This window comes from Thamnophis elegans, chromosome 2, assembly GCF_009769535.1.
Source record: "Thamnophis elegans isolate rThaEle1 chromosome 2, rThaEle1.pri, whole genome shotgun sequence".
Classification (NCBI taxonomy): domain Eukaryota; kingdom Metazoa; phylum Chordata; class Lepidosauria; order Squamata; family Colubridae; genus Thamnophis; species Thamnophis elegans.
Window position 1 is genome coordinate 19267829 of NC_045542.1, and position 25585 is coordinate 19293413.

The 25585-nt window shown below is 42.7% G+C and overlaps 2 protein-coding genes across 7 annotated transcripts in view; one reads left to right on the forward strand and one right to left on the reverse strand.

Annotated features, from left to right (window-relative positions):
* The window catches only part of SLC26A10 (solute carrier family 26 member 10), a 33585-nt gene extending 18548 nt beyond the window's left edge, over window positions 1-15037 (forward strand). Inside the window, exons 13-18 of the mRNA XM_032212390.1 lie at window positions 1153-1323; window positions 2582-2621; window positions 3578-3657; window positions 9631-9685; window positions 12116-12222; window positions 14328-15037. Of these exons, the coding sequence (XP_032068281.1) occupies window positions 1153-1323; window positions 2582-2621; window positions 3578-3657; window positions 9631-9685; window positions 12116-12222; window positions 14328-14366 (492 nt within the window). The 3' untranslated portion in view covers window positions 14367-15037. The remainder of the gene's footprint in view (window positions 1-1152; window positions 1324-2581; window positions 2622-3577; window positions 3658-9630; window positions 9686-12115; window positions 12223-14327) is intronic.
* Window positions 15038-15976: 939 nt separating this feature from the next.
* The window catches only part of B4GALNT1 (beta-1,4-N-acetyl-galactosaminyltransferase 1), a 63747-nt gene continuing 54138 nt past the window's right edge, over window positions 15977-25585 (reverse strand). For all 6 annotated transcript variants that reach the window (XM_032212325.1, XM_032212321.1, XM_032212324.1 and 3 more), the window contains exons 7-11: window positions 24129-24236; window positions 21889-22079; window positions 20276-20416; window positions 19071-19308; window positions 15977-18021 (exon numbers count right to left, since the gene is read on the reverse strand). In XM_032212325.1, coding sequence (XP_032068216.1) covers window positions 17807-18021; window positions 19071-19308; window positions 20276-20416; window positions 21889-22079; window positions 24129-24236 — 893 coding nt within the window. In that variant the 3' untranslated portion in view covers window positions 15977-17806. The remainder of the gene's footprint in view (window positions 18022-19070; window positions 19309-20275; window positions 20417-21888; window positions 22080-24128; window positions 24237-25585) is intronic.

Consider the following 25585-nt stretch of genomic DNA (forward strand, 5'->3'; position numbering starts at 1 on the left):
GCCCTTAAAACCTGGCTGTTCTGACAGGCCTGGGGCTAATTGAGCTTTTGTCCCCCCTCGAATGGTATGGTTGCTGTGTGCTTTTAAATTATGGTATTGTCTTGTTCGTCTTTTTATTCCTTATTTGTACCCCACCCCCTTGACTTGAGTTGTGAGCCGCCCTGAGTCCCCTTCGGGGAAAAGGGCAGCATAGGAATATAATAAATTCAATTCAATTCAATTCAATCAGCTTTGATAGTGTCCAGCCATCGTGTTGTTTGGCGACCTGGTTTCTTTTTACTACTAACTCTTCCCAATATAATTGTTTTTTCCAGTGAATTCCCTTGCATGACATGGCCATGATTAATTCCCTCCAATTTGTACCTTTTAGAAATGTTGGGTTATATCCTCCAGTCTCTTGTGGTCTGCCAGTCGCCAGCAGAGCTGGCAGCAGATTCAGAAAGCGAGGAGGTTGGGGAAGAACATGGGCCAGTCCTGGAGTCTGGGGAAGGCTCTGATGAGGGCTCTGTGTCAGAGGCAAAGAGGAAGCCAGAGCTGTATGCCAGTTATCAGCTGCCTTCAGAGTCAAATAGCAGTGAGGCAGCTGGAGCCTGTTCCCAGTGTGCGCATGTGCAGAGTTGCCAGATGAAGGGAACAGCTAAAGAACAGGGGTCGACTTGGAAATAAGGCCACAGGTGGATGGTGAATGGCCCCTCCCAGAAGGAATAAAAGAGGAGTGAAAGGGGAATGGAGTTTGCAGGAGTCAATTAGTTCACTTAATTGGTTTGTGACTCTCCAAGACTCCTTGCCAAGTTTTGCAGATATCGGCCTGGCAGCCCTCCAAGCCAGATAAGGTCTGTGACTGTAAATCCTCCCTTGAAAGACTATGCTGGATATGAATGAGCAGAATTCACAGTGAATTAATAAATAGGTTTTTTTGTCGGAACAAGGAGTTTGCTTCATGCTCTTGGGAAGCCTCTGTCAGAACACAGTCCTCTTCAATCATTCCCTGCTCACAGTTGACTATGGATGATGAGATTTGTAGCTTAAATTATTTGGTAGGTGTCAGATGGGGAAAGTCTGCAATATACATACCCAAATCCAGTGAATTTGTATTCATAGTCATTTATAATTCTGTGCTTCTATTCCATTTGTTCTGTTTCTTCTCCTTAGTGCTTTGAGATCCCAGGTGTGAAGATCTTAAGTTACCAGGCCCCCATCTATTATGGGAACCGCGGTTTTTTTAAAGATATTGTCAGCAAGCTTGTGGGGTTACAGCAAGACTGGGAACATCCTGAGGATTCACAGTTTAACAGCAGGATCAAAATGGACATCACGACAGTGGTAAGACTTGGTAAAAGATTGGAGCGATGGTGGGGAGACTAAATATTGAAAGCTCAGTTTAGAGCAAATCAAGTTCACCCACAGGTGGTGAAGTGCTCATGGAAGTAAAAGATAGCTGGAGGAAGAAATACTATTTTAAGCTTTTTTTAAAAACTGAATATTTGATCCTGGAGTTTTAGATGACCTCAAGCCTGATGATGTTAAACTAAAGTGCTTTTATTTCACCTGCATTCAGATTATTATATTATATTGTATTGTATTGTATTGTATTGTACTGTACTGTACTGTACTATACTATACTATACTATACTATACTATACTATACTATACTATACTATACTATACTATACTATATTATATTATTATACTATACTATACTAATATTATATTATAATAATATAATATAATAATATAATATATTATTATTATACTATACTATACTATACTATACTATACTATACTATACTATATTATATTATATTATATTATATTATATTATATTATATTATATTATATTATATTGAGGTTCAAGATTTTTATTAATTTCTTTTATTTACATCATTTTAAAGCTGATGTTAAGAGGGTTTTTTTTGTCTCTGTCACATTTTCTTTCTTACACCAGAGCAAGACTGGGTTGGATTATAATTATCATTAAAAAGCAAAAAAAAAAAAATTAAAATATCTTCTGTCCCATCTGAGACACCTGGATTGATTCTGGTGCTCAGAAGTGGTTTGTACCATGGGCAGCTTTTGCATTCACCTCAGAGGAATAACCAGGGGTCAGGGGTATTTTGTGTGGGGGGGGGGGAGAGAGGGAGGGAGGGAGGGGGAGAGAGAGGCATACCTCTTTGATCAAAGCCCCACCCTTTCTACATGTATTATGACATATGTAAAAAGGGATGGGGTTTTGATTACAGAATTGTGGCCACCATTTTTACTCAATTATAAAAGAGTTAATTATGTACAGTAGCTGTTATATACGGGGAGATTTAAGTAGGGCATGTCAAGATGCTGGCTATGTTTCACCCTGTGGTCAAAGCAGTTGCTCAAGTTAAACTTAATTTTGAGGATTGGTTTTCTATCATAGCTACATTCCCTCCCCTCCCACCAAAAAAAAAAAAAATCTTCAAAAGATCCTTGGTGGAAAACACATCATATGAATAACTCACACCCCACTTCTTAAATGTAAAGTAGCATAGGTCAATCCTTTCAGTCTGTAAATGAAAATTAATTGTTGGGTTTTCCCCTTTTTCTTTAGGACAGCAGTGTTTGTGTCTTGGAAAAGAAGCTTAGCTCAGGTAACCAATAGTTAATTCCTTTTTCGTTCTTGGGCAATTTTTCTTGTGGAAATATTCATGCTGAGCCCCAGGGTGGAAAATCTTCTTTACCGTTTCCTCAGTTCTACAGAGGAATACAGTTCTGCATTCTGTATCTACTGTACCATTTCCTACTGTTCTACATTCCATAACATTTCTTACTTTTTTGATACTTTATAGCTAATACAATTTGCTAAACTGGCCTTCCCTAATTTTGTGTCTCCTGAGTTGTTGAATTTCAATCCCCATCCTGCTGTGGGTTATGGCAATTGAAGCCCATCCCATGTGGGAAAACCAAGCTGAACTCTCTTTGTGCTGGCGTGTAGTTATTAGACATGGCTTGTTAGGATGATTCTCTTCTCTTCTGACTGTTTTACAGAAGAAATGTATGTGTGTGTCCAGAATTTCATGTTAGTCTTTTCTCTGTTGGTGTAAAACCATCTGGTGCAGGGACGCAGTGGCTCAGTGGCTAAGACGCTGAGTTTGTCGATCCGGAAGGTCGGCAGTTGGGCAGTTCGAATCCCTAGCGCCGCATAATAGTGTGAGCTCCCATTACTTGTCCCAGCTTCTGCCAATCTAGCAGTTAGAAAGCACATAAAAAATGCAAGTAGAAAAATAGGGACCACCTTTGGTGGGAAGGTAACAGTGTTCCGTGCGCCTTTGGCAATGAGTCATGCCGGCCACATGACCATGGAGTCGTCTTCGGACAGCACTGGCTCTTTGGCTTTGAAACGGTGATGAACATATGTGCTAGTCATTCCCTAGAGTTGCGAATGACTAGCACATATGTGCGTGGGGAACCTTTACCTTTAAAACTATCTGGAGAACAGTGCTCCTGGAAAAGTGCATGGTAGCACGTGGCAGCTGTTAGACTGAATCTGTGGAGCTGCAGTGGTTGAGAGTGATTGATATGGGTTCTGTCTTATCTACTTATCCAGGCTTAGATGTACAAGCTGTGATTTTTGACTGCAGTGGAATATCCTTTGTGGATTCATCTGGCGCACGGCTCCTTATCCAGGTATCTAAGACAAATAGGTGTGTTTGTCTCTGTATAGTGGGGAATAAGAATGGAAAAATAGTAAGGCTGGAGAAGCAGAAGAGTCAAAATCAATGAGTTTTGAGACTAAATCAAGATTAAAACTCAGAATATCTCTCCAGATGAACTTTCCTTCACTGGAGCCCGAGGGGTCTACCACACCCAGAACAGTACTTGCTGATCTTCAAAAATTAAAAGTACAGCTTATCTTGGCCTCTTCCCTTTTCAGTCTTTATAGTAATTCCCTGATTGGTCTTCTGCATAACTCAGACTTCCATCCTCCATTATTGGACTCAAGAGAGCTACTCCAGCAACATTAAAATGCTGTAAAACAAAATAATCTGATCCCTAATTTCGATAACTCAAAAGTCCTAGTTTTTGCTCTAAGAGTTATGCAATAATCTTGGAGAATAGAAGGACAAAATAATCTGATCCTCCATTTTGATAACTCAAAAGTCCTAGTTTTTGCTCAAAGAGCTATGCAATCCTCTTGGAGAATAGAAGGACACAATCTAGAACAGGTCAATGCATCCAAGTACCTTGGGGTGGTTTTCCATACAAAAGGTATTTGGAAGGCACATCTGGACTACACCATGCAATCATCCCTTAGGTTCTCAAATGCTACCAAACACTTTTTTTATACAGGCAGAGGACAATTAGTCCCCATAGCTTTAAAACTCTTTGAGGCTAAAACACTGATGCAAAATCCTTATGGGGCACAAATAGGATTTTTTTTTTAAGAAAGAGTCTTTAGAAATCATACAAACAAAATTGCTGCAATCCATTTTAGCTAGAACCTAGCAGAGCATCAAATGCCCAGTTGAGACATGAGACAGGAATGCCTCAAATCCAGGTAAGGGCCAGGAAGATGATGATAGTTGACTGGTTGAAAATTCAATTCTTCCTAGAGAGCTTAACCCCTTTAGTTCTGATAGACAACTTTCCCTCTCCCTGGAAACAGGCAAATAGCATAAGCTGGCTTTCTATGGATTTTCATCTCCATCTACATGGAGGGAAGTATGCAGTGGAGTACCCCAAGACTCTGTTTTAGGCCCAGTATTCAACATCTTCATCAATGATTTGGATGATGGGGAACTTATCAAATTTGCAGATGACACCAAGCTGGCAGGAATAGCCAACACTCCAGAAGATAGGCTTAAGATACAGAAGGATCGTGACACACTTGAACATTGGGCATTATCTAACAAAATGAAATTCAATGGTGAAAAGAGTAAGGTTCTACATTTAGGCAAGAAAAACAAAATTCACAGGTACCGTAAAGGTGGTACCTTGCTCAATAGTAGTAACTGTGAAAGGGATCTTGGAGTTCTAGAGGACAACCATTTAAATATGAGCCAGCAGTGTGCAGCAGCTGCCAAAAAAGCCAACACAGTTCTAGGCTGCATAAACAGAGGGATAGAATCAAGATCACGTGAAGAGTTAATACCACTTTATAATGCCTTGGTAAGGCCACACTTGGAATACTGCATTCAGTTTTGGTCACCACGATGTAGAAAAGATGTGGAGACTCTAGAAAGAGTGCAGAGAAGAGCAACAAAGATGATTAGGGGACTGGAGGCTCAAACATATGGAGAACAGTTGCAGGAACTGGGTATGTCTAGTTTAATGAAAAGAAGGACTAGTGGAGACATGATAGCAGGGTTCCAATATCTCAGGGGTTGCCACAAAGAAGAGGGGGTCAAACTATTCTCCAAAGCACCTGAGGGTAGGACAAGAAGCAATGGGTGAAAACTAATCAAGGAGAGAAGCAACTTAGAATTAAGGATAAATTTCCTGACAGAACAATTAATCAGTGGAACAACTTGCCTCCAGAAGTTGTGAATGCTCCAACACTGGAGGATTTTAAGAAGATGTTGGATATCCATTTGTCTGAAGTGGTGTAGGGTTTCCTGCCTAAGCAAAGGGTTGGACTAGAAGACCTACAAGGTCCCTTCCAACTCTGTTATTCTATTATATTCCTCACTAGGCTATGATCAAAGCAAACAAGTGATTATCTTTGTCAAATATATTTTTATTCATTTTCACATTCAATTTTACAGTCACTTATATACTGGATATTTGCTATAAAAAAAGAAATAAAATAAAATAAAAAAGAAAACACAACTCATCATCATTCAGCATAAAACAAAACCCCACCTGACACTTCCATCCTCCATACACCCCATCTTCCCCCTCCAACTTTCCTTTCCTCCCTCTAGCACTCTCCTTTCCTACTTCCCTTTCCCCTCAAACCTTCCTTTCTACCCTTCCTCCTAGCATTCCCCTTACGCCCTCCTTACATTCCCCTCTTACTCCCTCCTTGCTCCTCCCTCTTCTTTCCCTCTACCTCTCCCCTTGGTGTGTTCCTTTATTCAACTCTTATTTATTAATATTGAGCTATAAAGATAGAAAATAGGAAACAAAATATGATAAAAAAAAAAGAAAAAAACCAAGGAAAAAAATATAAAGAAAGAAAAAAAAGGAGAAGAGACAACCGTATACAAGTGCATTCTTCTTCTTATTGAAACTATATTACCACCCACCCACCCACCCCCCGTAGGTCCCCCTCCCTAGTCCCCCCCGACTTCCCAGGGCCCACACCTGGCACTGCCCTCTGTCAAACCCCTTCTAAAGTATCTTGTGATCCTATGAATTAAAAATAAAAGTAATATGAGAAAAAAATAAATAAAAAGAAATTACAAATTATAAAAAGGAAAAGAAAAGAAAAAAAAGGAAAAAAGAAAAAAAACTCTTTGTATTAAGCTCAGCCCCCCATCTTTATTAATGTTTAAACAGTATAAATCATTCTATATGTATTTTATTCTCGTCTCTTGCTTCTTTGTTATTTACCCCAACTTCCTGTAGACTCTCCAGTTCATCTTCCTTAACCTTATATTCAAATAAAAATTTATGCAAATTTATGCAGACATCAGTTTGCGATCTAGCTCAAAATAATCTCACCAAACTTTCCCTTCTAGTAGGATTTAAACAGCGTGGATCATTCCGCATATTCAAATAATAATTTACACAAGAATCAGTTTACATTCTGTCTCAAAATAATCTCACCAAGCTTTCCCTTCTAATAGAGTTTAAACAACGTAAATCATTCCGCATGAATTTTACCCTCGTCCCTTGCTTCTCTGATATTTACCACTACTTCCTGTAGTCACTCCAAATAATCTTTCCTAACCTTATTTTCGGATAATAATTTACACAAGAGTCAGTTTGCCTTTTAACTCGAAATAATCTGATCAGGCTTTCGCTACCCCTCCACCTACCCCACGTTACCCGGCTCCCTTCCTCCCAAACCAAAGTTCAGTAAAGTTACCATCTCCACTCTCTTCACTTTAAAGTCCTGGACAATTTAAATTAAAGTTCAGACATATAAGTCCCGTGAAATATGTGTTCAGCATCCGCTCCACGTAATTCAGTCCCAATATCACACCACCAGTATCCAATTCTGCTTTTTCTACCGGAGAGAGATCGTAAACCCCCATTCAATCCACAACTTTGACAAATATTTTGGAATGTCTAATAGGAAAGCATCGTAGTCTAGAGACTGAATATCTTGCAAATTGTTGGGTCTACACAGGATTACCGTATCTTAAACCAGACAAATATTTTGAATACATAGCTAAATCCTCGATCTCCGCTCTTCTGCTTCTCCGGGAGGGGGAGAGCGCAAACAAGTGATTATCAATAGAATAAGAGACATGGAGTTCCAGCTAGAGTTTACAGGATATTTCTCCACAGAAGAAATCAAATTGCATGGGATGTGTGGGAACCAGAAAGGTATCTGACAATTCCTAAGAATAGAATAGCATTATTTAGAGCCAGACTTAATATCCTCTCTTCAGTATTCCTGCAGGGCAGGTATGATAGAACCCCAATAGCTGAGTGAATGTGAACTTGTGGCAATGGGAAGTTGAAGATGATCTCATGGCCTGTTGCGTTGCAAGTTCTACAGGGACATCAGATCAGCGTTCCTTCTCCCTCTTTTAGAGAGATTTCTGGTGCAGATTCTTTTTTATTTATACATTTTCTTTAACATATATGAGTGCCTAGAGAGATTCCTAGACAGATCAGATAACTTCTACATGAACCATCTCCTTTAAGGATTCAAATCCAGCCACCACTCGTGTGGTAGCAAAATATTGTGCTGTTGCAGTGGTAATAAGGAAAAAAGACAATTAAAGAACTAAAGAGCCTTATTCATATTACTACTTTGCTTTTCCAATAATTTCTAGACATTTATTTTAATGTTCAACTTTTGTGCTGACCATAATAAAAATTGATTCTGAAAAGTACATATATTTTTAAATTTTAAGATGGCTAGAACCTCACTTGACTCTATGGGAGTTCACCAGACCTTATATTACAATCCCTGAAATATCTTGAGATTTCCTCATTTCTTGATTGTTCAGTTTTTTGAGGAGGGCAGGATTGATGCTACCTGCAACTTGGGGTGTTGTGGTTTTTTTAACCCCGGACATTGGAGCAATTCGCGATTCTCATCCTTTAAAGCGGAATCTCTTTTCACCAAAATCAAATCCACCTAGGCCTAAGGCATTTGCTCACAGGCTGCATGAAAAGGATGGATGGGCTCTGATAAAAAAAATGGACAAGGCTACCCTATCTCTCTTTTCCTGGCCCTCCCCAAATGTGTTCCATTCCGTTCCATTCCATTCATCTGTTCTCCAGAGCTGAAGACTACTGAAGAGACAAATCTCTTTGGCCAATCCCTTTGGCTCTGATTCCAGTCCAATAGAGAGGGATCTCTTCAAAAGAAACGTGGACTCCCCAGTGTTGGCAGTTCTAGTCCATTGCTCAACTATTAAACTCCATATTTTAAACTTTTTAAAATATATTTTATATTTTAAACATATTTTAAAATTATAAACTCAAACCAGTTCTTTGGTTTGAGCTCAGCAGCAAGTAAAGAAGACAATGAAAGTCTCTCCCTCCCTTCTAAAGACAACAGAACTTCTGTTACATGGGGAGTCTCTCGACATTTGCCTGCTGGACACATCTGGAGTTGTAATTAAAAGTCAACAGAAGTTTTGAGAACATGCTGTCAGTACTCCTAAACAATGGCTGTTGGGGGGTGGGCAGAGAGGAGGGGACTCTCCTATTCTCCAAATGGCAGCCATATGGAATAGAAGCAGTTACCAAGCCAATATGCTGGGGTGCCTCTTGTCCCAGATTTTAAGCAATTCTCCTGCAGAATGCTCCCTTCTACAGCCATTTCCTTTGCGTCTTTTTCTGTGCAAGCGAGCAAGATTTTCCTAACCGCTCTGAACTGTATCTGCCCATCATTTTTATCTTCTAAGAAACAGAGGCCTTTTTGAAATTGAGAGTAATAATTCAGGGTGGTCCTTGGCTTTGCACTGCACCAGCATCTCACTATTTGAATTGAATGGTTTAAAATGTCAGATGAGGTAAGGATCTGGTCAATGAGTCAGAGTTTTGTCTACAGACACATTGGGCCCACAGACATCCAGAATTAAAGCATGATTTTCCACAAAAATCTGTTTACATTATAATGAAAACATTTTTTTTTAAAGCCATTTGCTTCTCACTCTAGACAGCATTGCCTCACGCACCTGCATTGTGCTGGATCAGTTTAAATAATGTTTGTCTCCCCTTCACGCTGCCCTTTGAAAAGGATTATAATTCATCAGGGCCTAAATAGGTTGTTTTTAAAATGTGATATTAACAAATGAACTAGAGCCGTGCCTTTTTATACTGAATTGGAAAAACAGCTGCTCCCAGTATAATAGACTCCTTATAATAGACTATGGGGTGGAACACAAACTGTGTCGCCTCCTTGTGCCAGAATTAATAAAAGATCATTGTGTATCCGGATCTTGGTCGTCAGATTGGTGCTACGGTGTACCTTGTGGTGGCTGGAAGCCCTCACGTAAGCTTCTTTACAAATGTTTCCTTGCCTTTTAGGTGTGTGTGGAATGTCAAAAAGCCGGCATACAGATACATTTGTCTGCCTGTAATGGTGAGTGAAGTAAGACATGCCATCAATCTTCCTATTATTCTAGTTCATTGTTCCTCAGCCTGATGGCCTTCCGAGGCATTAGACTAGAACTTCAGTAGTGTCTAGTTGAAATCCCTTATGGGAGCTTTAGTTCAAAGATAGTATGCAGGAAAAAAGCTACCCTGATCTACTTTCTTTCTTTCTTTTCGAAATGAAAATGTTAAGAAGTTGTCTATTTCCTCAGGAAAGGGTATACATTTTTCAATGGGTGGGATTGGCCCACTTCACTTAGCAATAGCAGTTAGACTTATATACCGCTTAATAGGGCTTTCAGCCCTCTCTAAGCGGTTTACAGTCAGCATATTGCCCCCAACAGCAATCCGGGTTCTCATTTTACCCACCTCGGAAGGATGGAAGGCTGAGTCAACCTTGAGCCAGTGAGATTTGAACAGCCGAACTGCAGTCAGCTGAAGTAGCCTGCAGTGCTGCATTTAACCACTGCGCCACCTCAGCTCTTGTTCCTTATAAACAAAATCAAGAGGACCACTGTCAATTCCCTTAACAGGAAGTCTAAGAAGTACATGTACAATCAGGGGTGGGCTGCTGGGGGTTCATAGGGGTTCGAGAGAACCTCTAGCTAAGATTATGTGCAGTTCAGAGAACCCCCAAATCCCACTCCGGGCTGGCCCTGCCCACCCCACCCCCTCCCCTCTCAAGAGTCCCCACGTGGATGACGGTAAGTGCAGGGTGCATGCAGAGGCTCAGGGAGGATGAAAAACAGGTGCACTGGAAGTTTGGGAAGGCCTCCGGAGCCTTGGGAGGACAACCCTCCCCTGTGGTGCAGGAGGCTGACTAGGCCATGCCCACCATGGCCATGCCCACCCAGCAACCGGGCAGAGAACCCCTTGCTAAAATTTTTGAAACCCACCCCTGTGCAAGAGAGATCCTCTACATTTCCTGCATGGATAGATTCTCACGTACAAATGGAGCCATTTGGGTGATGGAGCCAATTATCTGATGCGGATCCAGAGATCTATGGCAAGAAATCTATGGATTTGTTTCCAACAAATCATCTAACTTGGCATCAAAGCCAAAGAGATGAGCTGAAGGTTCAGTGATTGCATCACCATTTTATTATATCTGGATTTTTTTTTTAAAAAAACCCAGCCATTAGTAGTTGTGGAGGTGGGTGTCATATGGTAGTACTTGCCCATCTCTAGATCTGTAGTCTACTTGTGTTGAATCATCCCTCCCTCTCTTTACAGCCTTTTAAGTAGACTTTGTAAGAAACCACCTGAACAATCAGTTTCATTCAAGGGATCTGATGCTTCAGTCAAAAGTGAAAAAGGCAGCAGCACCACATGCCACTTGCAAAGCAAGCTCCGCCCCTTTTGTATGCTCAAGCCACATCACCACACACATATGGAAGTGGTGGAGCTGCATTTGTTATTTGCTCTCTGTCCATGGGTGAGCTGCTACAAGTTCGCCTGGGTTCAGGAGAATTGTAGCTAATATTACAGCCAGTTCAGAGAACCTCCAAATCCTACCCCGCCTGGTCCCGCCCACCCACCCCTCCCCTCCCAGGAGTCTCCATGCGGTCCATTTTGGATGTGAGGTAAATGCAGGGCCCGCGCGGAGGCTCAGGGAGGGGGGGAGTTCTAGAAGGCCAGAAACAAGCCCATTCCCGGCCTCCAGAGGACCTTTGGAGCCCGAGGGAGGCAGTTTTCACCCTCCCAAAGGTTCAAGGAAAGCCTCCGGAGCCTGGGGAAGGTGAAAATGCCCCTCCCCCACCAAGGTGACGGCCACACCCACTATGGCCACGCCCACCCAGCAACCGTGCAGAGAATCTGAAATTTTTGAAGCCCACCCCTGTACTCCATCCCTACCCCACCCCATGCAGGTAGTTCTCAGCTTACAGTGGCAATAGGGACAGGATTTGGCCATCACCAAGCACAGCAATCATAATGGGTGACACGTGACATCACATAGCAATCCTAGCAACTTAGCTGCTGCCATTAAGGAAGGCAGGCACCTGTTTGCAACTTCCTGCCAGCTTCCTGAATTGACTTCCTGTGGGGGGAGAAGGGGTTCTTGACAGCTGACATGCAACAGGGCTTTCTCACTGCCCTCCTCAGCTCTCCTGAATAGACTGCTGGAACAACAATGAGCTCAAGTTGTTTCCAACTGGTTTGTGAGAGATTGGACCCTTGGAAAGAGCGGTGATGCAGAAGTGCTTCAATTTGATCTGAAGGGCCAGTTTACTCACCCGTGTAATTGCAGCATCGGACTTTTTCCAAGATCCCATGATGTGTGGATCAGGGTCATGTACAGATTCTGTTGCGTTGCGGAGGTAGGAAGGGACCATCCCTAGGGTGAAGGAACGGTGCGTATGCAAGCTCCCACAGGTGGCATGAGACCTGAGTGCCGTCTCTTTTCTTCTTATCCACCCAGCCAACGTCCTAGAGACCTTGCGTTTTTGTGGCCTCATGCATCATCTCACCCCTCAGCAGATTTTTGTCACCGTTCATGACGCAGTTTCCTACCTCCAGCAAGCCACGGTAAGGTCAGCAGAGAAAACAAGGAAGCCCCTCTCTCTCCTCTTGGTTTCTGTTCAGGCTGTTGGGGGGGGGGGCATGGGGGAGGAAAGGGAGCATGGCTGGGCCCCTGTAGCCCAGCTCTCAAAACAACACATCACTGTCATTCAGTGTCCCACTCATGAGATAAATCTGTAAATAGAAGCAATTTAGCCTGAGGCTCGTTTTCTGTATTTGGAGTCTTGTGTTTAATGGGAAGAGTTTTACTTGGAGCAATCCCCACCCCACAGTTCTGGTGAACTAGCCATACTTGCTCCTTCAGAGGCTATTTAGAAGTACAGGTAGTCCTCAAGTTACGACCATAATGGAGCCCAACATTTAAGTTGATTAAGTTGCTAAGGCAGTGGTTCCCAAACTTGGCAACTTTAAGACTTGTGGACTTCAATTCCCAGAGCTGGCTGGAGAATTCTGGGAATTGAAGTCCACAAGTCTTCAAGTTGCCAAGTTTGGGAACCACTGTGCTAAGAGAAACCTTGGTTAAGTGAGTTTTTCCCTGTTTTACCATTTTTCTTGCCACAGTTGTTAAGTGAATCATTGCATTTGTTAAGTTAGTAACATGGTCGTTAAGTCAATCCGGATTTCCCCATGGACTTGGTTTGTCAGAAGGTTGCAAAAAGGGGATGTCACGACCCCGGGACACTGCCACTGTCATAAATATGAACCAGTTGCCAAACCTCTGGATTTGGATCACGTGACCATGGGTGTGCTACAATGGGTGTAAGTGTGAAAAACAGTCATAAACAGTGGTGAAATCAATTCCCCCCCCCCCCACACACACACCGTTCTGTTGGTTGTGGCTTGGTGAGGGATGTTATGTGACTGAGTGGGTGTGGCCAACTATTTTTTCACTTTTTAAAGCATTTCTTTCCTGGCAGTTCGGGCGAATAAGCAGGAAAAAATTGCTTTAAAAAGGAAGGGGGGAAAACTTTCAAGGATCATGTGGCTCAGCTGCAAGCTTTTTTCTCTGTTTTTAAAACATTTTTTTCCTGCCTATTTACCTGAACCGGCAGGAAAAAAATGCTTTAAAAAGCAGAAAGGAAGCTTCCAAAAATCGCGCGGCTCACCCCTGGTCATGTCACTTTTTTAAAGTAAATTTGAATGGTCACTAAATGAACTGTTGTAAGTCGAGGACACAATCATTTCCAGGGGTAGAAAGTTCAGATCACCATCAGAATCCAACTGCTACCCTTAGCAGGGATTGCATCCACTGGGGGAAATCTCTGCACTTCCCCAAGTAGGCTTTTGAAGCACAGAATTCCTCTATGGAGATTCTCAGTCATCCAGGTCATGATTGTCCCAAAGGTGCTTTTCTCAAGAGGCCAGTTGCCTCTAGGAAAAAAAAAGCACTGTTGAGGCAGAGAGCTTAACAAGTAATATGAGCTGGGAAGCAATGAGGAGATTCAAAAAACTTTACTATCAGTTCTGTGGGCGTTACTTGGTGGGCGAGGCAGGGAAATGATACTGCAAAGTCCCCATTCCCTCCCCACTCCTGGGGGAAGAATACTGTAAAATCTCCCTTCCCTCCCCACTCCTGGGGGAAGGATACTGTAAACTCCCCATTCCCTCCCCACTCCTGGGGGAAGGATACTGTAAAATTTCAACTCCCTCCCCACTCCTGGGGGAAGGATATTGTAAAATCTCCCTTCCCTCCCCACTCCTGGGGGAAGGATACTGTAAAATCCCCATTCCCTCCCTACTCCTGGGGGAAGGATACTGCAAAATCCCCATTCCCTCCCCACTCCAGGGGAAGGATATTGTAAAATCTCCACTCTATCCACTCCAGGGGAAGGATACTGCAAAATCCATTGCCTCCCTACTCCTGGGGGAAGGATACTGCAAAATCTCCATTCCCTCCCAATCAGCTGGGACTCAGGAGGCAGAGACTAGATGGGGGCGGGGCCAGCCAGAGGTGGCATTTACCGATTCTCCAAAGTGCTCAAAATTTCCGCTACTGGTTCTCCAGGACTGATCAGAGCCTGCTGAATACCACCTCTGCTGGGAAGATATACAGTAGCTTTTTTTATACGGCCCAGTGCCTAATGGATAACTCTACTTTGGTTTTTGCTCAGGAAAACGTGGAACAGAAGGATCCCACCATCTGGGTATAACTTTTCTTCCTGCCAAGGTTAAAAGACAATAAGTTCTACCAGGACAAAGCCATCTGAGATCACAGAGATTTGGAGAAGGGCAGCAGGCTGCCAACGAGACCACGTTTCTCCTGCCAGATTGTCAGGCGTGGACTGACTCGGAAAGTGCAGACGGGCAAGAAGCACCAGGCTCTTAAGATTTAGCAGGACTTCCAACTGCTACAAGTTCCACGCCCTGCGTAGTACACAACTGAAGTGTCAGGATTACTTCGTGCAGTCACCCGTCTTGGCTCTTTTCCTTCTTGAACCCTTACCAGAAAATTTTAGAACACAGCAGCTACACAAAATTGTATTTTTTTAAAAAAACAACAACACATCCCTTTATTACTTTCCTGGAGGGGTTGTGGGGTGAATTGAAGTCATCACAGAATAAGCCATGGAAGCCAAAAGGAAGAGAGCCTAGGAAAGAATGCTCAATTGAGGATTATGGATAAGGTTAATTGCCAGAAATGAAAGGAAGCCAATTTTGTCAAAGTCCTCTTTTATACTGGGGCACCTCCTTTTTTTCTTTTCTTTGCCAGAGAGATCCTCTTAGACCAGAATTGCTGTTGGAACTGGTAGGACCAGTGGTAGGATTCAGCCAGTTCGCACCTATTCAGAACCGGTTGTTAACTTTCTAATCAGTTTGGAGAACAGGTTGTTGGAAGAAATCTCATTTTGTTTTTTCCCACTTTACAGGGCTAATCCTGTAAGGAAGGCAGGAAGGAAAGATTCTGGTGTTGTTTCTAGCCTAATCTTTATTGCCCTGCTTACAGAAACTACCTCTCCGGTTAACCTAGATTACCTAGATTACATTGTAACAGCTGAGGTGAAGTGCCAATTGACATGAGTGACATTGATTTGGCCATGCCCACCCAGTCACATGACCATTGAGCCACACCCATCCAGCTGGTCATTAGGGCAGAGAACCGGTTGTTAAATTATTTGAATCCCATCGCTGGACCTTAGGACCAAAGGGTATAGATGCATTAACACAGCCTTTGATTCACTAGAGAGGTTCAGCCAACATGCTACACATGGTTAATGAATTGATTTACTGAATCATCAATTACCCAAATAGGATTTTCATCAGGTAGGGAGTAAAGAAGACAAAACAATTGCTCTAACTGAGCAGATGCACCTGTTAGCTCTTTAAATGACCCAGTTACTTCTGCCAGCGTTCAGCCTCAAGTGGAGGGAGCTACCAGCCCAATAGATTTTTTCCCCCTCTGCACTGGAGAAATGAGCTTGCTCACACCATTCAATATAACAACCTAAGCTTGAAACAATCTGCCCTAGACCTAAACTACATTCCTCAGCTTGCATTTCTCATTAGTGGGTGGGTATACAGTATTTGCAGATAACCACAGGTTATTGGGAATGCTCAGAACTGAGATACCACTCCGTGGGTTAGGACATTAATTAGTGTTTGCAACTGGAGATCTCCATCTTACTCAAAAGGGACAGGACCCATTTTACACCTTCAGCAGCATCACATACTATATAGCTAAGGTTTTCTTGGATTGCATCAGCTCAGAGTTGCATGCTGATTATGCATCCATCCTTAAAAATAAATATGTAAATAAACGAACAAGCTTTTGAACTTTTATTAAAATTAGCATTTCAGGCAGGGGAGCAACCATTTCATTATCACATGGAATTTCTTTCCTATTTACTTTAGGTATGTGTGTATATGTGTAAAAACGCAATGTCATTTTTTTAAAGCATTTAAATGTATTTAATTTATTACTGCATTGTTCTGGTGGTGTGAGGCGGATTTAATTCCAATTAAAATAGTACTTAAAAGTCTTCTTGTGCTTAGTACAGTTCATTCCCACATGAGCATGAATATGATTGCTGCTGTACTTACGGCTTCTAAGCCATACCTAATCCATATCTTATGTCCAACCACCATATCCTAAACAAATGTTTTTAAATTTTTCATCTGGCAACTCAAGAGGAAAGAAGATTTTATCCTTTTGCAGCAAGAAACAACTTTGTGGATCAGTCTGTATGAATTTCTAGACCACTTGTGCTACAGAGGTTTTGAAATCTACCATACCCCTCTGGTTTCTTGTCAGTCCCTGTGCTAAAAGTGCACCTTAAGTGCACCTTAACCTGTGAGGCTGATACTTAACTAATTTTATCTCAATGAAATCGACAGCCCAGGTGCCGGGAAGAAGGGCACACAGAGGGAGAAGGAAGAAGGGTGCCTGAGTGGTTACAGCCCCTTGGGTTACATACGATATGAGCCAACCCCATGCAATGGAACTATTGTGTAGGACCTTTTCCCAGCCCTGATTCGTGGTGGTGTTTTTTTTCTTAAAAAACAACACCTTCCTAATAAATAATAGTTTTAGGAAAAGCAAGTGGTGTGAAAGGTTCCATGGTTGGCATTAAAAAGCCAGAGAACTGGGATGGAGAAGTTTAAGGAATGAGAAGAAGCTTTGGAAATGGATTCTGTCTAAAGTTAAAAAAAAATAGGGAATCTGTCATGGACAGTCTTTCTACTTCACTGTATAAAAAAAATATCCCCATAGAAAATAAGCTGCGCCCTCCAATATCCATGCACATCTGGCCATTTTTGCCATAAGCCTGGGAGTGCCTCGAATCTGGAGGCACTCGCAATCCCAGTAGTTCTGTGGCCATTTAAGGCTGCTCTGCTGCAATGCACACCTCAAGGCTTCCCCCTGGTGGTGGCTTTCCATCATTAGTCTTTGGCACTTCAAAATATCCCAGAACGATGCCCGTTTGAGGTTGGAGGGAGCTGGGGACAGAGAGGCTCAACTTCAAAACCTTGGCACAAAAATTTTGACGCTAGAGAAAGCCGTCCCCCTCCCCCCTGGAGTTCAGGTTGTTTATCCACCTCCGATCCTGTCCCCTTCTGTTGTTTAAATTCAAGGGAGGTAAAGGATGCTGGGATATTGCCAGAGTTTGCAAGGTTTTTTGCAACGTGACCTGTAGGTATGCGCAAGTCCAAAGTTAGAAGGGGAGTTCGGTGTAAGGGGCAGATGGCTGCTCTCAACCAGGAGAAGGATAAAGACCCAGGCTTCATGGGGCAGCCTCTTGCAGAATCACTCCCTGTGGAATATGGTTCAGTTCAGATGCAAAATATGACAAGCAGACAACATGCCACTTTCATCAATAAGGTCTGGAAGATGGCTTGTCCAATTAATTCTGTTATAACACAGTTGTGTGGTGTTTTCTTTTTTTTAGTAGTGCGAAGTTCATTTCTCAAGTTGCTCTTCAGGCCTGAGAATGTAGAAGCCTCCCTGAGTTCTGGGCACTTGGCTAGTGGACAGGGCAAGCTTGTTTTGCCAAGAACTATGACTAGCTGCCAGAGCAGGCTGTCCAAGACTCCAGTCACCTGAGGACATAGCCAGTTGTCAAGGGTGGGGCTCAGCACCCTCTCTCACTGAAGACTAATTGCCCGTCATGCATTTGAAATGGTTTTTGAAGTAGAAGAGGCTTTGTTCGGTGTTTATCATGTCATTCGTTATGTTGGGATAGCGGAACTTGGCATATTGCTTCTCGCTTGCCGATTTTAGCCATGGTAGCTTGATCTTTGAGGCATGGTCTACCACCACATTGGAGCAGGAACCAACATGCAGAATACCCAGGCCATCAATGAAGAACTCTGCAGTTAGAAAAACCCAGAACGAAGGACAAAAATTAGCATAAGCCTATGACTCTTTAACAGACAAGCCTTCTGTGCATGCTTTTTGGAACCTTCCTGTTGAGTTGAGTAGAAGTTGTTCCAGGCCAATTAAAATTTTCAATGAAATACATAGAAACGTACTGCAGATCCCATTGGCACTCAGAAATCTGACTCAAGCATCTTTTAAGATCAGGGGTCACCAACCTTTCGCATCTCAGGGAACACTAAATTCATAATTTTAAATCCTCCGGACCATTAATATGATTTTTTTAAAAAAAAGATAAATAATATTTAGTGCAATATAAAAAACGCAAATAATTTTTCTGTGGACCACCAAAATTTTCTCGTGGATCACCAGTTGCTGATCGATAGTTAGGATTACAACATTTCTCAATCTTGACTACTTTAAATTGTGTGGAACTCCCAGAATTCTCCAGGCAACATTGAGTTGAAGTCCACACATCTTAAAGAGGTTGGAGAAACACTGGATCACAACATCAAAGGAAACCCAAGTTCACCCTTTTGATTGATTGTGTGATTTGGATTCTTTCAGGTAGTCCTTGACTTACAACCACAATTGAGCCCAAAATTTCTGTTGTTAAGCAAGACATTGGTTAAGTGCGTTTTGCCCCATTTTACAATCTTTCTTCCGTCAGTTCTTAAGTGGATCACTGCAGTTGATATGTTAGTAACCTGGTAGTTCAGTGAATCTGGCTTCCCCGTTGACTCTGCTTGTCAGATCACAAAAGCAGATCACATGACCTTGGGATATAGCAATGGTCATAAGGATGAATCAGTTGCTAAGTCCCTGAATTTTGATCATGTGATCCTGGGGATGCTGGATCTGTGAAAAATGGTCATAAGACACTTTTTCCAGTGCCGTTGCAACTTTGAATGGTCATTAAATGAACTGTTGTAAGTCGAGAACTACCTGTATTATCTTCTATATAGGAAACAAAAGCTATTCTATGTTCTATTCTAGACACGAGGCCAAGCTGAGGGTCTCCCATACTGGCAGCATCACTCACCAAGGTGGGCAACACGGTTGAGGCGTGGGTCAAAGCCAACTTGCAGAACCTTCTCTGTGCGTGCTAAGAAGAAATTTATCACTGCATCAGTGACTACACAATCAGGGAAACCTTCAATGGTATGGTGATATCCCTGGCGGATTCGCAGGCAATCTCCCTCCTCAGTACCAGGCTGCACGCTGATCTGTTGGCGGTACGTGGCGGTGTAGCCCGTAATCTCCCGTACCGCTCCACCCACCTGCGGAAAACAAACCATAATGTTGAGGTTTGGATGGTGTGCACCTGTATGTTGGATGGTGTGCACCTGTATATTAGAGCCGAGGTGGCGCAGTGGTTAAATGCAGCACTGCAGGCTACTGCTAGATCAGCAGTTCAGCGGTTCAAATCTCACCGGCTCAGGGTTGACTCAGCCTTCCATCCTTCCGAGGTGGGTAAAATGAGGACCCGGATTGTTGGGGGCAATATGCTGACTCTCTGTAAACCGCTTAGAGAGGGCTGAAAGCCCTATGAAGCGGTATATAAGTCTACTGCTACTACTGCATGTGAAGGGGGTTCTGTCTGTGGTGGGGGGCAGATTTCTTGGGGGAAGGTTGTTTCATTACTCTTATCCTTTTAATTTTGTTTTAATGCCCTTTTTGTGTCGCTTTTATATATTTATTAAATGTTTATGCTGCCCATTTCCCCTATAAGGTGTCTCTGGGTGGCTTAGAAGTTATAAGATGTCAAAAATAATTAAAATGTTAAAACTATGATTTCAAAACTAGTCTGAAACCAGAACCAAGAGACGAACAGGACAGGGATGACAAGGGTCTTCTGACCTTGTTATGTTTTTAGTTATTTTAACTTAGATTTTGTAAGCTACCTAGAGTCTGCAGGAGTAGGTGGCTATAACAGGTTTAGTGAAATATTGATTTATTTAAATCAATTAATATCTAAACAAATTAAGCTACAATCAAGAACTGGAGATTTAAGCAACGCTACATCCAAAAATAACCATTGTTTGATACACTTTTGCAAATTTAAGAAGGGAATGAGCCTCTCTTTTTAGTCCCTTTATAAATTGATTCCCTTCATATTATGGGGTACAAAGATGTTCAAATCACAGCCACGGACTAAGTCTGCCTCCACATTTCTATACCAACTATGAAATCTTTAACTCCCAGCCAGCATGGTGAAATAAATGCAGCCATGGGGCAGGAACTCACCAAATCTAGGGAAGTTTTCTCAAGCACATCTACAAGCTTTTCCACTTTGGTGCGGGTTGTGAAAATGAAGTCGTCATCCACCCACAAAACATATTTGGTGGTCACCTGGGAGATGGCAAGATTCCTACCAGCAAACCAGCCCTAGAAAGTGAGGGTAGAGAGGAAAAAGAAGATTGCAAAGTCTTATCAGTTTATTTATACATTTTCAATTTACATAAACAAATGCTTGGTGAACAATGTATTGTCTGGATCAATTTGCTTATGTAATAATACTTTTCTAACTCCTGATGTCCACCTCTGTCATCCAACCATTTGTAAAACAAACCATGTTCGAAAATACTCTGTATCTTCCCTTTCTTTTATCTTTAACATCAATATAGAAGATGTAATTAATTTTTTTTTGATTGTGCATAAATGGATAGAAAAAGCTATTTATGAGCATTGCTCATCATCCTTTTGCCAAATAACTTGTTTGGCCCCAAAACACTGATAATTTTGTACCTCAAACTTGTCACCTATGCCTTAACAATGACTTTATAATCCCGAGTTTTGTCTGTCAACCTTTTCAAAACTCTGATCAGTACCATCCATTTCAACTTTGCATTGTTCAACTGAATAACTAAGTAATCTTCTATGGAGCTCCAAATTTACTCCTGCAACCCACATGAGATTCCTACCTGTCACTTTTCTTTCACCCTGGTTCAATATGAATCCCATCCCCTTCTAGCAATGAAGATATTGGGTAATGTCAGAAAACAAGAAAACAACCAAGCTCAGAGAGCACCAAGGACTCCATAATATGGCCTTAACCAGTTCAGCCTTGATTTTTATCCTACAAATGCAAGGCAACTTTTATCCTAGACTCAGGGGTCTGGATCTCTTCAGCTACATGATTGTCAAATTTACCATGCTTTCTCCTGAGAAATCAACTCAGTGAAGGCCTCTGGATGAGTAGAAATATGCATGAATCGATATTGAAAAAGGTGGGTGGGAAATTCAGCTCCTTAGTCAATCTAACTTTGATCACCAGTAAGTTGGGGGGGAAATTCCTGTTCAATCCATGGTAACAAATTTCAAATTACAGAAATGTTTCCCAGCATAAGAGGACAATGGAGGGAGCTCCTTTTAGCAGAGGTTCCTTAAGCCCTTTCCTTACTCACCAAACCTCTGGGACTAAATCCTTCCCAAACTTGCAGTGCCCTTAAGAACCTGGCCTAGGCTAGGCCTGAGGACTCCCCTAGTGGTGTCAAAGTCGATTTCATTGAGGGGCACATCAGGATTGTGTTTGACCTCGGGGGGGCAGGCTGGGCGTGGCCAGCTCGATATCATTCGTGTCAGGGGCGCCTCTGGTGGCCTAAAGGCTCTGTCAGCGAAAACGGGCTCCCAAACTCCATTCTGGCTGCAATGGCCTCCTGCAACCCTTTGCCAGCAAAAACGGAGCTAGGGAGGGCTGTTCGCAGCCGTACCAAGTTCCATTATCACTAGCAGAGGCACTGCGGGCCGGTCCTTTGCTGTTTCGAGGGCGGCCCCACAGGCCAGATCTGAGCATCCTATGAGCCAAATCCAGCCCCCGGGCCTTGAGTTTGACACCCCTGCCCTAGAACATCTCCCACCTTGCCAAAAGGCATGAAGTACTGCTCAATGTGGGGTCCCTGCACATGTTCGATATCCTGGCTATCATCTGCAATGATGATGGTCACAGTGGGGTAGAACTTGCGGATGCTGTCAATCAACACTCGCAGTTTGTCATAGCGTAAGAAGGTTTTGGTAGCTATGGTGACCAGGGCGCTGATGTTGTAGGTTCCTGGGGAAGAGAACAAACAGGAAAATTAGCAAGAGGGTTCGGCTGAAGGAGGATTTGGCAGGATGTCTAAGAACTGAACAAAAATTGCACTCTTCACCATGTTGTTTTTTTCAGACTAAAAGAACGATGGACTGCCCCTTCCCAGTTAATTTTGCTGTTCCTTACCCTTTTCATAATTCCACCTTTCTTATAACAGGCAGATCATAAGCTGCTTAGAATGTTCTGACTGGAGTAGCACCAGAATCAGCTAATAAATAAATACCATATTTTTCAGCCTATAAGACACACCGGAGTATAAGACGCACCATGATTTTGAAGTATTTTTTTAAAAAACGGTTTTTGTATTCTGCAGGCCTCTGCATGCCTCATTTTTTGCAAACAAAGAAAAGGACATGCAGAGCTTTGGAAGGCTTGTAAAGTGCCCCTGGGGGCTGAGGGGAGGGAGCCAAAAACAAGCAAAAAATGGGCCTTTTTTGCAAAAAAAAAAGGCATGCAGAACTTTGGAAGGCTTGTAAAGTGCTTCTGGAGGTGGGGGCAAAAATAAGCAAACAAATGGGCCATTTTTTTTGCAAAAAAAAGGCATGCAAAGCTTAGTGAGGCTTATAGAGTGCTCCTGGGGGTGGGGGTGGGGGGAAAATGAGTAAAACCAGCCCATTTTTTTGCTTGTTTTTGCCCTCCCCATCCCCCAGGAGTAGTTTGCAGGCTTCCCAAACCCTCTGCACATCCATTTTTGAAAAGGGGGTGGGGTTTTGGTAGGCCAAAAATGCTATATTGAGTGCATAAGGTGCACCCAGATTTTCATCCTCTTTTTTTGGGGGGGGGAAGGTGCATCTTATACTCCAAAAAATACAGTACGTAAATTCGTAAATAACAAATTAACCAAGTTCAAGCAATTTATTTAGTGATGAATAACAACAACAGCAAGGACACTCCAAAAACCTCTTAGCTCCTGGAAAGATTGTTCCACCAACAGCAGAGCAGGGTACCACAATCTTCCTCTGGTGCAGTGTTTAGGCTGGGTGATAAAGAGCAAGAAATACTTTGGAAAAGTCTCATCCTAAACACAATATCCCTTACTATACTCAGTTTGCTAATAAGTGCCTACAAATGAGTGTCTGGAGTAGCAATGGCAGAGGTGGGTTCCTACCAGTTCCCACCTGTTCGGTAGAACCGGTTAGTCAAATCTACCGAACCGGTTAGAAGAGGTTCCACCAGTGGACCCGGAAAGCAGGCCACACCTACAGAAGAGGTTCCAAAAAATTTTGAAACCCACCACTGACATAGAGAGACACAGAGGGAGGGAGGGAGGGAGGGAGGGAGGGAGAGGCAAAGAGCTATACACACACACAGACTCACACAGAGAGAGAATGAGAAAGAGAAAGAAAGGAAGAAAGAAAGAAATAAAAAAAGAAAAAGTGAGAGAGAAATGAAAGAAAAAAAGAAAAAAGGGACAGAGAGACAAAAGGAAGGAGAGAGAGAGAGAACACATGGCCGGCAAGCCACTCCCACCAGGTCACATGGCCGGCAAGCCACTCCCACAAAGGTAGCATCCACAGAGTAGCTTCGAAATTTTTTTGAAACCCACCACTGGGCAATGGGTAGAGGAAAGCCTCCCTGGGCACTTTTCTGATTTCAATAAAGGAGAATATTTGTAGTTCAGGGTTGAAATGAGGGGGTCCTTGGTGCTCTCTGAGCTTGGTTGTATAGGGGGTTTTTGGCAGATGTTTCATTACCAAACTAGGTAACATAAGCAGTGCTAACAGTGATGTTACCTAATTCGGGTAATGAGACGTGCAAGAAAACAACCAATCTCAGAGGGCACAAACGACCTCTCATTTTTCTGGTTTCTCTTTTGGACTGTTTTAAAAGACTACAGCATAACCCTGGAGAAGGCAGACTTGGAAAGGGAGGTGCATACTTGATTCCACTGGCACATACTCAAGAACACCATTTAATTTCACGTTTCCCAAATTCTCAGTTGAGATCCAGCAGGGAATATTTTCCACCTGAAATCTTGGACCACTACTGCTATCCATTGGATGAGCTCACCTTCACTAGTTCCTCCACTGGATGATCCTGGATAGTAGAGCCTGGGTGTAGGTACATGTCGGATGCGAATGCTGAAAGATGCATGATGCTCATCCGTAGAAAGCTGCACTGGAAAACAGAGGAGGAGTTTAAGTTTAAATTTCACTTTAATTATTTATATGCCGCCCTATTCCCTAAAAGGGACTCAGGGCGGCGAACAACTTAAACGGGAAGGGGAAACATACAAGTACAAAATAAACATATTAAAATGACCAACAACCACACCTGTCGAAAGGGGAGGGGAGCTCATCAACCCCAGGCCTGCCGACACAGCCAGGTTTTAACGGCTTTTCGGAAAGCAGGGAGAGAGGTGAGGGTCCGAATCTCCGCGGGGAGTTCGTTCCAAAGGGCCGGAGCTGCAACAGAGAAGGCCCTCCCCCGGGTCGTAGCCAGATGGCATTGACTGGTGGATGGAACCCGGAGGAGGCCGGCCCTGTGCGATCTAATGGGTCTTTGGGAGGTAATTGGCAGCAGACGGCCTCTCAAGTACCCAGGTCAAAGGAGGAGACCAAATACTAGTCTTGGATGTGATTTTTCTACCCTGGTGCCCTTTAGATATGTTGGACTTCCATGCCCAACATCTCTTATGCCGAAATGACAGGTTAGCATATCTGGAGGACAACAGGTTGAGTTGCATGAAGAGGAAGATAGCAATACTGAAAATACACCTAAGCTTGGGAACTAATAATTCTTACTTGTTTAGATGTCCTTAGGGCAATTGTGGTTGGCTTAGTTTGAGTTTAGCAAACTCAAATCCTATACACCACAGCTTAGGTTTTCATGTGAATCATCCATTAAGGCAATAAACTACAGGTAGTCCTCGACTTACAACAGTTTGCTTAGTGACCGATACTTCAGTCGGCACTGAACGGCACTGAAAAAAGTTACTTATCTCCATTTTTTACCCTTACAACTGTTGCAGCATCCCCGTAGTCAACTGATCAAAATTCGGATGCTTGCCTACTGACTCACATTTATGATGGTTGCAGTGTCCCGGGGTCGTGTGATCCGACCTTCTGACAAGCAAAGTCAATGGGGAAACCAGATTCACTTAAGAACCGTGTTACTAATTTAAGAACTGCAGTGATTCACTTAACAAAGGCGGCAAGAAAAGTTGTAAAATGGGGCAAAGACTCACTTGACACATTTCTCACTTAGCAACAGAAACTTTGGGCTCAATTGTGATCGTACATTGAGGACTAGCTATATAGTTTTAAATCCTGGCTCAACATTGTACAAACATGTATATAATGTATAGTGTGTGTGTGTGTGTGTACAGGTAGCTAACTATATATATAATATATAATGCATTAACCTTACACAAACATGTATATAATGTATATAATGTTTGTGTGTGTTTGTTAGATATATTATGTATGTATGTATGTATGTATATGTGTGTGTGTATGTATATGTGT